At 42.4% G+C, this 17,500-nt stretch overlaps 1 protein-coding gene across 1 annotated transcript in view; it reads right to left on the bottom strand.

Annotated features, from left to right (window-relative positions):
- The window catches only part of CCNF (cyclin F), a gene marked incomplete in the record, with an annotated part of 700,297 nt that overhangs the window by 655,690 nt on the left and 27,107 nt on the right, over positions 1-17,500 (bottom strand). Inside the window, 2 exon segments of the mRNA XM_044089259.1 lie at positions 5,311-5,417; positions 6,866-7,020. Coding sequence (XP_043945194.1) covers positions 5,311-5,417; positions 6,866-7,020 — 262 coding nt within the window.

A 17,500-nucleotide genomic window follows, 5' to 3' on the forward strand; every position in this document is an offset into this window, starting at 1 on the left:
TATATATATATAATAATAATAATAATTAAAAAAAATATATAAACCACACACAAAAAAAAAAACACACACACACACACACACACAAAATATATTTTTTTTCCCACACAAAAAATTTTTTCCCCTTCCGTCCTTTATATTTTTAAAATATTTTTAATATAAATTTTACCCCCTTTTTTTTATATATTTAAATTTTTCCCCAAACCCCCCTTCACACACCAAAAAAATTTTTTTTTTTCCAAAAATTAATAGTGATTAAAATATATTCTAATCCTTCCATTATAAACCCCTTTTAAATTTAAAAATTTTAATCTACATCCCCTCACCCCCTTTTTTAAAACCCCAATTAACCCCTATAACAACCCACACCCCAACCCCCCACCACACCACCACAAACACCCACCCCACCCATTTCCCCCCTCCCTTCTTTTTTTCCCCCCCACACCACCAATCAACTGTTTCCCAATTTCTTCCCCCTTTTCCCCTCTCCTGCTCCCCAAACCCCCTCATTTCCCTTCAACACCATAAACCCTTTTTAGGCCCCCTTCCTTTTTTTCCTCTTCCCTGGGAACTCCATCTTAGGGTCTTTTCCCACTCCCTCCTACACAAAGTTTTCCCAAAAACCCTGTAACCCCCCTGGCTTTTCTTCCCAAAAAGTCCAACCTGAAATGAAACCCCCAATATCCCTTATTTAATCCCCTTTCCAAAAACCTTGTCACCCCCAGGGAAACCTTAACACCCTTTAAATTCCCGCCACTCCAACCCCTGAAATCCGCCCTTTTTTCAATCCCAAATTCTCCAACCCTTCATAGCTTTCTCAACTACCCCTTTTAACCTTTCCCTTTACCTTTCCCGGTTTTTCCATCTGGCAAAATCATCCCGAACCCCTTTCCCCCATTCCAAACCCGCCTTTACCCCCCTTCTTAAACCCCCTTCCACACTCCCCATTTCTCTGGAAATGTTTTTTCCCCGTATTAAACCCCCATCCCCTTTTCCAAAAAATACCCCCTCCCTTTCCCCACCCTTTCCCCTACCCTTTTCCCTTTCATTAAACAAATTTTGGGTTTAAAAAACCCCTGCCTTTTATTCCTCCCTCCTCTTAAAAATTTTTCCCCCTTTCCATTTTTCCTCCAACCCTTTCCCCCCTTTCCTTCAATCCAATTTTCATTTTGCAAACCCCATATCCAAACCCCCCCTTCTATTTTCTTTTTCAACCCTTTAAAAACCTTTCCCCAAAAAAAAAACCCCCAGGGGCTTATCCTTTTAAACCCACCTCCCATCTTTCCACTCCCCCGCAGCCTCAAAAGGCCTTTTTCCCCCTTTTTCCAACCCCATATCCTTTACCACCTTACCTTACCCCTTTTCTTTTACACCCACTTTCCCCATACTCCACCTTCCCCTCTGGCAACCCCTTCTTCTTTCCCCCTTTTAATCTCCGACCCCCTTCCCCCCCTTCTCCTTTGTCCCCCTTTCCCTTCCCGAGCAAACACCTTTTGAGTCTCCCTTTCCTGGGTGAAACCCCCTATTTGGTAAATTTCATCCCCCCTCCTTCTTAACCCCTTCCCTAAATTTCCCCCCCAAATTCCCCCTTTTTTTTTCCCCCAAATTTAAACCCCCTTGGGGTTCTACACTCCCCCTCCCCTTATTCTTAAAAATCCGGTCCAAAACACTTTCCCTTCCCACTTTCACTCCTCTCCTTTCCCAAATTTCATTAAACCAACCCGGTTTTCCCCCCACTCCTTTCACCCCAAACCCTCCCCAAAAAATTTTCCCCCAGGATGTCCCTCCTTTTAAAACCCTTTTTATTCCCTTTCCTTTTAACACCTTTCCCCCCTCCTTCCCCAAACCCTTTCACTTCCCTGATTAAATCCCCAATCACCAAACCTTTTCCCCCCTTTCATTTTCCCATTCATCCCCCCTCCAAAATTTTTCCCTCCTCAACCCCCAAATTTGGAGCATTATCCTTTACACCTTTACCCCTCACATCTTTCCACCTTTATCCCCTCTTTTCTAGCCTTTAGGTAAAATCCTTTTTTCCTCCATTTCCCCAAACCTTTAAAAAAATTTCCCCCCTGTTGCCCTTTTCCCCTTCCACCTTTTCTTGCCACACCTTTAACCTTTCCCTTATAATCCCACTTTCCCCTCCTCTCTGAAACAAATTCCCCCCCTCCAACCTTGCCTTTTCCTTCTTCCTCCCTTTCCCCCTTCTCCCTTTCCTCCTTCCCTGCCCCAAATTTTCCCCAAACACCCCTTTCTAACAGTTTTCTAGTTGGGGGTGTTAATTGGGGGCCAGTTTGGTAAATTTTACTGCCCCCATGTGTTTAAATTTTCCCGGGGCCCCCTACAATTCCCCTTTTTCCCCTTTCCACCAAAAATCCTTTGGTTGTTCATCCCCTCCGCTTTTTTTTATTTAAAAACCCTTAGCCCAACTACACCCCACCCCAAAATTAAAATTTTTCAAAAGGTCCACAAAAATAAAACCCCCCTTTATTTTTATTTTTTTAAAAACATATTCCCCCCCCCCCCCCCCCCCCCCCCCCCCCCCCCCCCCCCCCCCCCCCCCCCCCCCCCCCCCCCCCCCCCCCCCCCCCCCCCCCCCTAAAAAAAAAAAAAAAAAAAAAAAAAAAAAAAAAAAAAAAAAAAAAAAAAAAAAAGAAAAAAATACACAAGAAACAAATTTATAAAAACCCCCCCGGACCCCCCCCCAAAAAAAATTTTGAAAGGGGGGGTTTAATTAATTTTTACAAAATTTTTTGTTTGGGGTTTTAATTTGGCCCCCCCTTTGGGTTGGGAAAAAAGGGGAAGGGGGAAAAAAAAAAAAAAGTTTTTTTTTTTTAAAAATGGGGTGGTTTTTTTTTTTGGGGCTTTACCTGTTGGCTTAGGTACAGTCATCACCACTTCATCCAACTCACCCCAAAATTTCATCCATCGCACACCCAACTTGTGGAGCATATGCACCAACAACAATCATTACACCAGTTTCCAGCTTCATAAACATCACTCTATCCGACAGTCTCTTCACCTCCAAAACACTCTTGGCATACTGTTCCTTCAGGATAACTCCTACGCCATTTCTCCTCCCATCCACATCATGATAAAACAATTTGAACCCACCTCAGATACACGTAGCCTTACTCCCCTTCCATCTGGTCTCTTGCACACACAATATGCCAACCTTCCTTCTGTCCATATTGGCTAGCTCTCTCCCTATACTAGTCATACTGCCAACATTCAAAGTTGCGACCCTCACTACCACAGTCGTAGCCTTTCTCCTCTCTTCCAGCCTTCGGCCATGCCTTCTCCCTCTTCTCCTCCTTCGGCCAACAGTAGACCAATTTCCGCCAGCACCCTGTTAGCTAACAGCAGTGGTGGCGGTCGTTGTTAACCTGGGCCTCGACCGATCTGATACGTAAATATTTACTGCTGTCTGCATGAATGTTATGGCAAAGTTTTACGCCGGATGCCCTTCCTGACGCAACCTTCCCCATTTATCCAGGCTTAGGACCAGCACAAAAAAATGCACTGGCTTGTGCATCCCCAGTGGCTGCGATATACATATTTTATTTATATTATATATTTATATAGACACACACACATACATACACACACACAAAAATATATATCATTCTGCGGTGGTGCAGCATATATACATATATATTTTTTTATACATATATACATACATACACAGACATATATAGACAGACACAGAGAAATAGAAAGTTTATATATACATTGAGTGTTGCTTATGCTCTGCTAGAAGAGGAAAAAGTCATATGATGTTTTTGGTGATGCATCTAAGACAAGAGTGCTACATCAATGAAAGTTTATTCTAATGAAATCTCATTGAGCAGAGGCAAAAGCACTAAATAAATGTACTGAGTGACCCATAGTTCAGCTTTCAGACAAGTGACCCTTAGTTCAGCTTTCAGCTTGGCTTTGGGGTTTACTTTAAGTATTAGTTTTGGAGTAAGATTATCTCATCAGTGTTATTTTAATTTATGTTTATAAGAAAGCAAAAATAGGAGACTGCTCCTTGCGCACATTACCCTACTAAGAAAGAAGTGTACCACGCTTCCAAAAACCTTACTACAAAATGCAGTTACTGCAGGAGGCTGCATTTTGCTGCTCAATCTGGTTCATATCAGGTGGATGAGAAGGACAACAAGCACATGGCAAAATGGAAGACCATCATGAACATGGCAGACTTTAAAAAAAGGAGTTAGATATGACACTCTGGTGGCATAGAGGGATAAAGCTCTGACCACAGCCTAGCAGACATAAGTTCACTTAGCATTTCGGGTGACAGAGTGGCAGGGAGGGATGGGCATGCCCATCCCAGTGGGCAGGCAGTTATGTCAGCATTCCCTGGTAGAGACTGGGGGTGTCACACTGAAGGGAAGTGCTCCAAGAAGAGGAAAAGTGTAGTGGACAGAGCTGAGCTGATGCACAGGTTGGGCGGTACATCGCACATCTCCATTGCACACCAGCCACTCAGACATATTCAACAGTAACCATGCTGGTAAGGTGGGGCTAAGGTGTAGTGCTCAAATAATAATACCCCTGGAAGAAATTGGCATACAGCCTACTAAGACACCCTGGAGTTCTATGACCAGCCCCAAATGCATCAGATGAAGGCGGGGGGGATGGGCAGCAGACCTAGCGTGGTCATAGGTGGAAGAGGCCATAAGATAGTCCAGGGGAGCAGAGAGTATTGACAGTTAATGCTTTAGGCCACTTCATGGGTATTCAACTTTAGTAGTGATGAACCCACTGGATACAGTTGTCCCTATTCAAGAGTTTGGCTTTCCCCTGGTTGTCTCTACAACATAAGCAAAGTAAGAAGAATTAAGTAGGGCAATAATATAAAGCTGCTTCTAGGAAGGCCTCAAATAAGTGATTTCACTATCTTTGCACCAGTAAGGTCCATGCCCTTCTATCAAATATATAAACTCTCTAAGGTAGCATGTTAAGGGGGGGGGGAGGAGTCAACAAATTACGCAGTTTGAAATAATTTGGGAGGGGAAACACTGAGGGAGAACATCACTTTTATCCTCAATGCAGGGATGTCACCGGCAAAACATGCTATATTTAATCAATGAAAGCATCTAGAATAACGTACTAGACTTTTAAATCTACCTCATAAGACTCCAGCAATGTTAAAAATCAAAAGGAAATTTTCCAGAGGCAAACAACTTAAAAGATACATACATACACATTGATACATTCATAATGTTCCTTAAAAATTTCAGCTTCTATTAATTTGCAAGGAAACACTGAATTAAAACCTAATAGAGCACTGGGAGAAGACACTACCTTTCAAACAGTCGCAAGTTGTCAGGCGAAGGCCATACTTCTGAAAAGCTTGCAGAGCCCCAGACACTAGAATGATGATCAACAATGTATTTAAAGTAGGAGTTCACCTGAAATAAGAGACACAAAAAGTAAATATGCCACACAAGGAAAAACACAAACATTTGTGGGAAAAAGGCATGAATCGTCTTTTCGACTTTTATAACCAGGTGGTAACCCATTAAACTAGTAGTCTTCTTCTGGAAGACTCCTGAGAAAACCTCCAAAACTGAACAATCAAATGCAATTTAACACACAAAGTAGTGTGCATATGACCTATAGTATAATTTCTCAGCGATACTATGACAAAATACTCTGCATAATTTGCAACCAGAAAGTGTTAAAATCATGCAAAGATAGGCCATGTTAACTGGAGAAGACAATAATGGGAAAGGTATCAATGTCTATAGGTCAGTGGTTGGTGGGAGCAAGATGAACATTCATGCCTGCTCTGCTTCTCTCAGGGTGGGCGAAGCAGACAGCATTCCCTACGCATTACCTGAAAGATGTAGGATTAGCAGGGTGGTACGAAACTCCATATTGTATCTTCTTTTGTACACTGCAGCTGATCATTGTAGAACACCTAAGGCCAGGCTGTGCGGGTGGCACTTTTGTAGGACGACCTGCCATATGCTAGTCCGTTGCTACTTTTCTATTCGTCCTACGAAGTGTATTCCCCAAGCCTGCACTGTCAAGGAAAAATGAACATTCTCCTTATGAATGCTTGGACTAGGTTGCTGAGAGGCAGTCAACAGGATGTGTAGGTCAGCTGTGGTTGCTGATTCAAGCAGAAAGGGGCAGGGAAAGGAGATAGGAGATGGCTACTATTTCTCAATCATTTCTGAAGTGTTTTTTTAATAATATGCATTAGTGATGGTACATTTAAAAGTATAGCAAGTGTTGAATATAATATTTAAATATGAAAAAATACTGAGTATCAGAATGAATTTTCTGTAGAATTATTTGCTGGATAGAATAATTATTTTGGGCATTATAACTGACAAAATGGATTTCTGTATTGCAGACCAGAAACATGTATGCTGCAGCTAAACAAGACTCGTAGTACTGTTTTATGAAACACAGGACTACAGTTTGACCTTGTTCTTTTACAGGTCCCATAATGGTTATAGGCTAGTTTGTCAGACTATATGGATCAAATCATGGGAACACAGTACTGTGAAATATGCAGAGGTGCAATTTCATATTTCTACTGTACTGTATGGCAATTATGAGTGGAAGGAATTTTCCAGAATACCTTTGGTCATGTATTTAGGGTCTGCACTTCTGCCATGTTATTAGTCTTCTCAGTCTGTGTTAGGCTTCACTGTGTGCTGCTAATCTATTCTGAAAATAAATATCCTACAGCTTTCATGTCTTAGTGGATTTACTACTGAGGGATGATAATAAGGAACCTCTTAACAGCAAGGTGATGACAATTAGCTGCCATGTAGTGAAGACTAAAGTATTGTTATCCAGTTACATAAAAGTCATAGACTTAAAACCCATTTTGAAAACTTACAGCTCTAACAGCAAGGATATCATCAACAGGAAGATACTTTATTATCTGCAGTAGCACATCTTCTGGAAGATTCAAAATGCCAAGCACTAGTGGACGCTTTCTCAATCTTCGTTTCAATGGCAGATGAAAACACCTCGAACATCGACAATGGAAAACTACAGAGAGAGAGAAACAGATCGTGCATCACAATACCAAGGCTAAAATAAGTGAAAGGAAAGAAAAATTCACCCCCCCCCCCAACTCTCTCCTTCACCATCTTTCCCCAGTTAAATACTGCAGAGATACATGCATGACTAAAACTATCTAAAACAGTTGCCTTTCAGGCCATGAAGACCATAGCCATTTTTGTTGTGTTGGAGTGGACTTCATTACTACTGATGGAATGGTGCTAGCACACCAAGACATACACAAATATCTGCATTAAACGTCATGGAACCATAAGGAGTTCTGTAGTCGAGATGATCTCGTTGAACAAATGAGATAAAATCACTTTGGGTGGAGGAAAGTAGAAATCCTCTGGATTGCCAGCAAAAGAAGATTACACCAAATATTTTCACACACTGATTTAACCTCACCTTCTAACCCTTTCTTGCTGTATATGCTTGCTTTGACATTTTAGCTAATTTATACTCTTCTGATCAGAAACATAGCTGTTAGAAAGTAAGCAGTTACATTTTTAACATCTTATTTACTCATTGGATAACAGTGCGTATATAGTGCTATCACTTACTCAAATGTGTGATTCCTCAAATTCTTTCTTAAACTTATTTGCAAGAGAAGATAGCATGCGAGTTTTACTTTCAGCATGCATCTTCTAGATATTACTGTTTCCTGATTAAAGGTCATATAGCCCTCCAAAAGGAGCAAGATATATGCCTCAACACCTACACTCAGTGCTTTCTGAGGGTCACATTCACAGAAGCTTGCTAAATATATTTCAAACGCTTTCTGAGATATGGTCCTATATAACTAGGTACCTGGTCTTGCATACTGTTTTGGTGCACCGTTTTTGCTATTCAGTTTGCAATGTGTCAAGTTAAGTTTTATTTTATGAAATAAAAATGAGAGATTTGTTTTTCTCAAAAAGGCAAGCTTCGTCAGTTGCTATACTGAAATATTTTACTTGCTCCAGTTGGCATATATAAAAACAATTCTGCTGCCTGTTTTCTCTTGCTGCTACTAGGTCATGCAAAATTCACTACAAAGCATATCCACCCAGGGAAAAGTTTTATTACAATATCAATAGCTTAAATCCAATAGAGAGAACTTGCTACTTTAATTTTGGGTCACATTCAGCCAATGACCTCAAACTGACAAAATGCAACATTTGCAAAACAATCATGCAAAAAATAAAAAGTGCAACTTTCAGTTCTCCAGAAGGGAAGAAACAAAAGCTACAGAAATACATGATACTGCTGTGACTTAAGCCCAACCAAGAACATATGCATTGCTGTATCAAAGTTATAACTGTTACTTTGTCAAAGTTATTCATAAAAGTTTGAAAATGAAGCTGCTCTTTTCGCTTTGAAGATAGAAGCCCAAAGCCCAGTCTGAAGGAATATCATAAATAAATTATGCCAGTATCCTTCCTTGAAGACTTCTAAAAAAAAGTTATAAATGCATACATTTCAGCATTATAACAAAAATGAGTGGTTAAGGGACAGGCCACTAGCAAGCGAGCCATAGAAACGGAGTTAAAATGAAAGCTAGGAGAAGAAAAGTGCCGTCACATCCTGATGTTCACTGCTATACTAATGCAATGTCTGCTACTGTACAAGGATTTATTATACCACAAAATGATTGGGATGGAACTGCCATTCTGATGAGATTTTGTTTTTAATTATTCCCCTTTGTTCTCACTATAAAGTTTGCATCCCCGTAACATGAATGCCTATACATAACAAACCGGGAGCTTTTTCTGCATTTAGCTACTAGTGCAGAAATGTCAGTCCAACTGGACAAAAATACTGAATACTTGAGCAATTTAGCAATAATGGCATCCAGCGACATGAATGCAAAATTATGCAGTTACCATAATGCTGGACCCTTTCATGCAGTTCTGTATCAAGCTGCTTGCTCCAGCTTCTAACTCCTTTTTAACTCTCTCCCTTCCATAATCTCCCAACTTGTGTAAACCTCCTCAGGTAGAGATAGGTGGGCGGGAACATCCACTGCTAACCCCAAGAACATAAGGAAGCAATGGATTGCAATAATGGAAGACCTTTTAAGACATCCTTCAGGTTCATAAAAAGACAATTTGAAAGGAGGATAGTGGGAGGACATACCTGGATGAAAAGATATTCTGTGTTCGGAGAGAGACTGCCTTCCACACTATCTACAAATATACAGGGCAGAGTATATTTTTTTGTTTTTTTAGAGTTTGTACTGTTAGTTGTTGCTTAGATCTCTGTTGAAACTGTTTTGTCCCATCCACCCTCCCTATTTATGGTTTGTAGTTCAAATTTGGTGGCTTTTGCAGTTGCCCGTCCCACTGTAGATTTGATCTGGGACACTCCCAAGTCACATCTCTACCACATTCTACCTAATAAACTCTCTCTCTCTGCACTTGCTTTTAGTCCTTTTTAGTTTAATTGCATTTTTAAACTGCGTTTGGTCTAATATTGCTACATACTCAGTGTGCTAGCTTGCACTGCATGTGAATTGTTTTTACTACTTTTCTGTAAAAAATGTAAGCCTGTTTCCTACCTTTCCTGCAACTAGTGTTCCAGACACAGATTTGCATTATCCAGGACTGTATGTAAGCTTCTTAGCCACCCCCCTCCCAAGCCTTTCTGTGTTAGAGGGAAGCCTTCTAGCTCATCAGTTGGAGTGGTAAGCACTAGGTAACCTGTCTACCACATAGGAGTGGTTCTGGCCCAGAAATTGTAGTTATTGGCCGTTTGGGCAAACTCTTTCATCTCTCTCAACTTTCTGATTTGAAAGCCTGCATTTGCACTTGTTTCTGTCCTGTTAACTTGTCTAGTGCAGATGCAGATTCTTAGTTTTAGCACTTAAATTTGCTTATTCAAGCTCAGCACTTGTTCAGAACTTGTAAGCACTAAATAAGCTACTAATTACTATAGCACTTAGTTTTTGTACTTAATTTTCTCACTTGCTTAGAGAAAAACAGCTCTTGTACTCACTTTCCTCACTTATCTAAAGGAAAACAGTTTTTTATTCAGGCATGTCCAAGGGTCAACTCCCAGGGTTATCTCCTGCCTATCTGATGAATCTGGGCATCTTGAGGCAATGTAGAAATTGCCTAATGTACACAGACAACCCTCTCCTCCTACCACCCAACACTACAACCTGCGAGAGATGCACTTATCTAGCCAAACTGGAGGTAAAGCTCTCTCCAACCAAGACTGAACTTGACAGTCATGAGGAGAAGGTAAACATTTACACCACACCACAATCAATCACAGTGTCTCACTAAATCTACACCACCAAAATCCACATATAGTAACACAAAAACATTCGCGGAGGCTCTCAATAATAATCTGTCTAAGCAACAGAGACCTCCAAAGCAGAAACGCAAGCAACCTCCATCCCCCAACACAACCCAAATGAGACACAGCCCACAGACTCAGTGTGCCACTCAACCACAGCCAATAAGGCAAAACAACGTACCCAACACACTAGTCATAGGTGACTCTATAGTCAGGCACACTGACGTCCCACTCACCAGGCTAAACAAGGAGAAGGTTACTGTAAGCTGCCTGTCGGGAGCCAGGATCCGCCACATAACCCATGCACTCAGGTCACTCCACAACAAGTACAAATATGACTCTGTCATTGTCCATGTTGGTGTAAATGACCTGAGATGTACCTCACTGGACTACATGAAGAGACATGGAAGAGCTCTCCGATCTTGTAGCCCAGGCAGGTATGACCCTAGCCCCGAGTAGCATTCTGCCATCGCCCAGAATGATACCGCAGTACAAGGACAAAATTACTTCAACAATTGGCTAAGCTTCTGGTGTCATTCTAAGGGGATCCAGTATCTGTCTGCTTGGGATGACATGGTAGACAGACCAAGATGCTTTGCCACAGATGGCCTGCAACTGTCGCCCCTGGGATTCCAGATACTGGCTAAGGCTCTTGCTGCCCCTATAGTGCCTTTTTTAAAGGCAAGGTTCAAATAAGAAAATCGCCACCATAACAGGAACAGCAAGCAAAAAGTGAGGGCAATGCTACTCAATGCTAGAAGTCTAAATCTCAAAATGCACTCACTCGAGGCACTCCTTAAAATGGAGATCATCGAAATCTGTGCAGTGACCGAGACCTAGTTCAAGGCTCCAGAGAGCACCCCTACACTACCAGGCTATAACTCGCACCACACTTCGGCCATGTAACCTGGACCGAAACACCAAAGGCGAAGGTGTGTCCATATTCATTAAGGATATCCACACCTCCACGCTAGTTGCTCAGCATAATGCATCCAAGGTTATCCAAGTGCAACTTAACTCTGGGCAAAACTGCAATCCAAATTGTAGCTTGCTAGAGATCCCCCACCATGCCCCAGGATTCCAAATCCTCTTTTTTTGATGTACTGGAAAATATTAGGATTCAACCAAACACCCTAAATAATGGGAGACCTCAACTACCCCACCATTAACTGGGAAAACTACTCGTGTACCAACTTCTTAGCTCAACGCTTTCTGGAATTCATAAACTCCAATGCCCTGGATCAACTTATCCACACCCCCAGCAGGGGCAACAATATCCTAGACCTAGTCATTACCAACATCAGTGACCGGTGTTCCACACCTGAAGTCAACGCCTTGTTGGTCCGATCAGACCATAAGCTAAATCACCCTTGATATCCACATCCCGCTCCACCCCCCCCCCCCATTAAGGAAACCACAGTAAAAAATATTTCTCCAAAGCCAACTTCATGCTTCTTAAGACAGAAGTGGTGAACTTCATGACACCCATGCAGATGGACAATACAGTTATAACTGTTGAATCCTACACAAATGCACTCTATAAGCACTTCCACGAGTGCATGGATCATGCTATCCCAAACAGAACCAAGACACTATCCTCCAAAAAAAGGAAGCCAATCTGGTGGTCCCCTGCCATAAACTGTACAACAGAAGGAAGAAACTGTTGAAAAAGAGTAAAATCCCATGAGTAGAGGAGGTCCTGGTCAGCCTCAGTAAAAAGCGGAGATCCCTTAGAAGATCCTCCAAAGCTAGCTACGAAAATAAAAACGCCACTAATTCCAAGGACAATCACAAAGCATTTAATAGCTATGTCAAGAATCTCTATGGCGACACCCAGATCTGCTCTGAGTTACAGCACAAAGGCAAGAAAAGTACAGAACCAACTGATATTGCCAACATCCTGGCAGATAGGTTCAGTGCTAACTTTATCCCCCTCTAACCCCCTAAAGGGCCCATATCTATACAGCAAGAATGCAGAGTACCTGTAATCACAACTAAGCAGGTAAAAGCTGCACTCTCTAAAGCCAAAAACACAGCATCCATGGGACTGGACAACACGCAGGGTGCGTTTTACACGAACTTCAGAATGAACTGGCTCCCCACTAAGCACTATGTTCAATAATAGCCTCGCATCAGGCTTTGTGCCCACTGAATGGCGCACAGCAACAGTTATCCCACTCCACAAAGGGGGAGTCACCACTGATCCTGGGAACTATCGACCTATTAGCCTGATGAGCCTGGTCTGCAAGGCCATGGAACGTATCATCATGGAACTCAGACAGACAGTGATAACCTCCAAACTCTAGATCCCACCCAGTTCAGGTTTGTGAAAGGCAGATCATGCCTCCTGAACCTGATCAACTTCTTTGAGGCAGTCACCAAAGCCGTAGAGAAGGGTAAGGTGGTTCACACAGCCTATCTTGACCTTGCCAAGGCTTTTGACACCATCCCCCATTCTGGAATTAGAGCTAGCTAAACTCACTAAAACTAGCTATAAATCCCTATGTCACAAGATGGGTTGCCAACTGGCTCACTGACAGAACCCACACTGTAAAAGTTGCAGACTCCAAATCTGACCTCAAAGCAGTGACAAGTGGAGTACCACAGAGTTCCATCATGGGACCTCTCCTGTTTGGTATCTACTTCTCTGAAGTACAGGCTAACAAAGTTTGCAGATGACTGCAAACTAGGAGCCACAGTCAAGTCCCCAAATGATGTGGACAACCTACAGAAGGGCCTCGCTGAGACAGATGCCTGGTGTCAGAGCCATGGCCTCAAGCTCAATGCCAAAAAGTGCAGTGTCATCCCCTTAGGTAAAAACTCTGTACCCATGAACTACCACATAGGCAGCAATCTACTTATCACCGAATGCGTGATAAGAGACCTTGGGATCCAGGTGGACAGTAGTCTCTCCTTAGATAGTCACATCGCCACAGTAGTCAGAAAGTCCTTCTACATGGCACACAATCATAAAAGGGTTCTCATCTAGGATAAAAAAAAAGAAAAAGAAGAGGTAATTGTTCCCCTCTACTCGACACTCATTAGACCCATTATAGAGTACAATGCCCCTTTTGGAATGTACCTCAAGACATCTGCAGCAGCTGGAAAAGCCACAGAAGTACCTCACAAAGAGGATTACTGGCCTCAAACAAATGCCCTACACTGACCGCCTCAAAAAACTCCAGCTTTACTCTGTAGCATATCGTCTACTCCAGGTGATCTCTGCCCAACATATAAAGCTATGTCAAACCCAGAGCTGTTGGACATGCTACACCTAAATCCCAATCCCTCCAAGCTACACGCTCTAGGGACCTAAACTTTGTCACCACAATAAACATGATGCTGGAGGGATAGATTTCTGTCCCAGAGACTTCCCATACTCTGGAACAGGCTACCCATCTATGTCAAGCAAAGCTCATTAGCACTCTTCCAAGAAAAATCTTGATGAGTGGATGGGAAATAGGAAATACACCCCGGGGATCACTTTTGTGTCTGCTCGACAGTGGCACAGGAAAATAACTTTCTTGGGTGGCATAAGCCAGGGAACCTTGTTGGCTAGGCTTACGTAGGCCTTTGGGCAGATAGCCTAGTACCTACCTATGAACCTATATGGCCTTATAGCAAGTACATAACTACCAGATCTTTATCAAATCAGTCAGCCAGATCCAGCTCATGGGTCAGAATCCATAGCTACCCAACAGTAGTGGTGGCCTCATGACAGCATGCCCTTAAGGAATGCAGTTCTAAAGGAAGCCCTATATCTGGACAGTAATGTCCCAATTGTAATGCTTGGCAAAGTTGTGCAATGCAGACCAAGTTGCTCAAGTGCAGATGTCATTCACAGAGAAATTCCTGAAAAAGGCAGAGGAAGTAGCAAATGATCTGGTTGAATGAGCCTTTGGTTTAGTGGTCAAGGGCTTGTTTCAAGAGATATACAAGCAAAAGCAATGCAGCCATCTAGACAGTGTAATCTTGGAAACTTGTTTTCCTAGGACTTGCAAAGGATACAAACAATTGAGCAGCTCTTCTAAATGGCTTATGTGGAGACTGGGAAAATCTAGTCTGAGAAGTGTGAAGTGTGGTTTGGAAATAAAATGGCTAATGAAGAGGCCGATTCAAATTAGATTCTGATGCAACTGAGTATTAGTCTGAAGAATTATCTATCCTTAAGGAATACCAAATAAAGGAGGGGTACAGGATAAGGCATGCAAATCAAATTCTTTTGACAGAAGTAAATGCTACTAGAAAAAAGGCTTTCCAAGTCAGGAACTTCAGCTGCATAGAAGATATGGTCTCAAAAATTCTTCTTGTTAAAACTTCCAAGACACACTTTAGACCTCTGGGAAGAATTGCAGACACAGAAATAAGTTGCCATTTAACAAAGGCGTATGGGATGCTACACATTGTGAAAACAATAGTGCCAGTTCGATGTAGAAGCCAACTGAAACTAAAAGGTGGAAAAACTTGAGCCAGAATCAAATAAACAGGCAAGAAACTGTGGGATTTCTGCGTAGAGGTCACGGCTTTGATTTGAAAGTTGTGTCCATTTACTGCTGTATACTTTGTAGGTGGATTATTTTTGTGAAGCCAAAGAATACAAATGATATCTGATAAGGAAGGATATTAAGCCAATAATGGAATTGATAAATCCATGCGATCAGCTTGAGATGAAACAGGTTTGGATGAGGCTGCAAGGACAGACGAGACTGAAATAGCCAATCTGAAAGTGGATTGAGAAAAGCCATGACTGCTTTAAGTGAGATTTCAAAAAAGGAAGACAAATTTGCTTAGGTCAGTAGGGGGCAATGAAAATCACTTTGGGCTTTGTCTTTGCATGCGATAACTATCTACAAACATTTTGATATTAGGGTAAAAGTAGGAAATACATTAAGACCATTGCCCGACAAAAGCATTCTTGGGGATTATCCCTTATGGGGAATGAGGGCAAAATAGCTACTGCATTTGGCTTTGGCAAGGGATGCAAACAAGACTGTACCAAGGCTGTCCTCAACAGATTAATATATGGTATGCTACAGTCAGACAGACAACTCGTGAGGCATCACGATGGATCTGCTGAGCCTGTCCATTGGGTAGCTGGACCTTCTTTGGAACATCTGTTGCATCCAGAAAAAAACATTCCTGTAGGCAGAAGGTTTAAAATCCTTGCAACTGGAGAAGGACCACCTATATTGCCAGTAAACTGATGTGAAGACTGGCCTCTTCTGATTCCAATTTCCTTAGATCACTCTCCCCCCAAAATGGCACCACCTCAGAGAGAAGGCATCCATGATGACTGTTGCATTTGTAAGTATAACAAAGGGTTTTCTTTTGACAATCTTGTTAGAGAAGAACCATGACTTCAAGAGAAGTCTGCACATCTAAGTGACCACTGCTGGAGTATGAGGATCATCTGAGAGGGGCGACAAACAGATTCCGAATAATTATTGGAGGATGGGTATAGCAAACTGTACCGTGGCTATACTGGAGTGAATGGCGATTTACAGTCTGAACAGAATTTCAGAGTTTGAACCCAGACTGGTGGGAAACCAACTATGGATCTTTTGGGGTCTAGATGGTATCGGATAAATAGAATTTCCTAAGTGGGCTGAAGATACTCATGGACAGGAAGAGTGGAAGGAAAAATAAAAAAGTCTCTGGCTTATAGAAGAGACACACTAGAGTAGCAGCGAGCCAATTCTCTAAGAAGGGCAAAACTGAGATAGCTGCAAGTCATAGATGGGCTGTTACTATTATATACTTGGTAAAACACCTGGGGGGGCTATGGTGAAAGAGAAGGGCAAGGCTCCGATTTGGAAGCGATCGTTTCCTGACTGGAACCATTCAAGTCAAATGGCCTAGCTATCATGACAGATCTGCAGCCAGGCTATGGAGCACATCGAATCTTTTGCCCTAAGACATGGCAAAATCATTTGCAACATGGCCATACTGAAGGGGGTCTTCAAATGCAAGTCTCAGCTGCTGAGATACAGAATGGGCTGGAGGTCTTGTTCTTCTAAGGAATCAAAAAAGAACTTTGGAAAAAAGTGTGTACTCAGCCACTGGGGATGTACAAGCCAGTGCATTTCTTTGTGCCGGTCCCAAGCCCGGATAAATGGGTAGGGTTGCGTCAGGAAGGGCATCCGGCGTAAAACTTCGCCAAAACATTTCATGCAGCCACCAAGAAAAACTTTTATACCGGATCGGTCGAGGCCCGGGTTAACAAAAACCGCCACCAGTACTGTTAGCCTACAGGGTGCTGGCGGAAATTGGGCTACTGTTGGCCGAAGGAGGAGAAGAGGCAGAAGACATGGCCAAAGGCAGGAGGAGAGGAGAAAGGTTAGGACTGTGGTAGTGAGGGTTGGAACTTTGAATGTTGGCAGTATGACTGGTATAGGGAAAGCGCTAGCTTATATGATGGACAGAAGGAAGGTTGGTATATTGTGTGTGCAAGAGACCAGATGGAAGGGGAGTAAGGCTAGGTGTATCGGAGGTGGGTTCAAATTGTTTTATCATGGTGTGGATGGGAGGAGAAATGGTGTAGGAATTATTCTGAAGGAACAGTATGCGGAGAGTGTTTTGGAGGTGAAAAGAGTGTTTGATAGAGTGATGTTTATGAAGCTGGAAATGGATGGTGTAATGACGAATGATGTATGATGTTAGTGCGTATGCTCCACAAGTTGGGTGTGCAATGGATGAGAAAGAAAAATTTTGCAGTGAATTGGATGAAGTGGTGATGACTGTACCAAAGGTTGAGAGAATGGTGATTGGAGCAGATTTCAATGGGCATGTTGGTGAAGGGAACAGAGGGGATGAGGAAGTAATGGGTAGGTATGGTGTTAAACAAAGGAATGCAGAAGGTCAGATGGTAGTGGATTTTGCGAAAAGATGGACATGGCTGTGGTGAATACGTATTTTAACAAGAGGGAGGAGCATAGGGTGACATACAAGAGTGGAGGAAGATGCACACAGGTGGATTATATCTTATGTAGGAGGGCCAGTTTGAAGGAGATGGGAGACTGTAAAGTGGTGACCGGAGAAAGTGTCATTAGGCAGCATAGGATAGTGGCTTGTAGGATGACGTTGGTTATCAAGAGGAGGAGGAGTGTGAGGGCAGCACCAAGGATCAAGTGATGGAAACTGAAAAAGGGTAATTGTGAGGTGGAGTTCAGGGATTAGTTAAGGCAGG

The sequence above is a fragment of the Protopterus annectens genome, chromosome 12.part0 (assembly GCF_019279795.1).
Source record: "Protopterus annectens isolate FY-2018-M chromosome 12.part0, PAN1.0, whole genome shotgun sequence".
Lineage (NCBI taxonomy): Eukaryota > Metazoa > Chordata > Ceratodontiformes > Protopteridae > Protopterus > Protopterus annectens.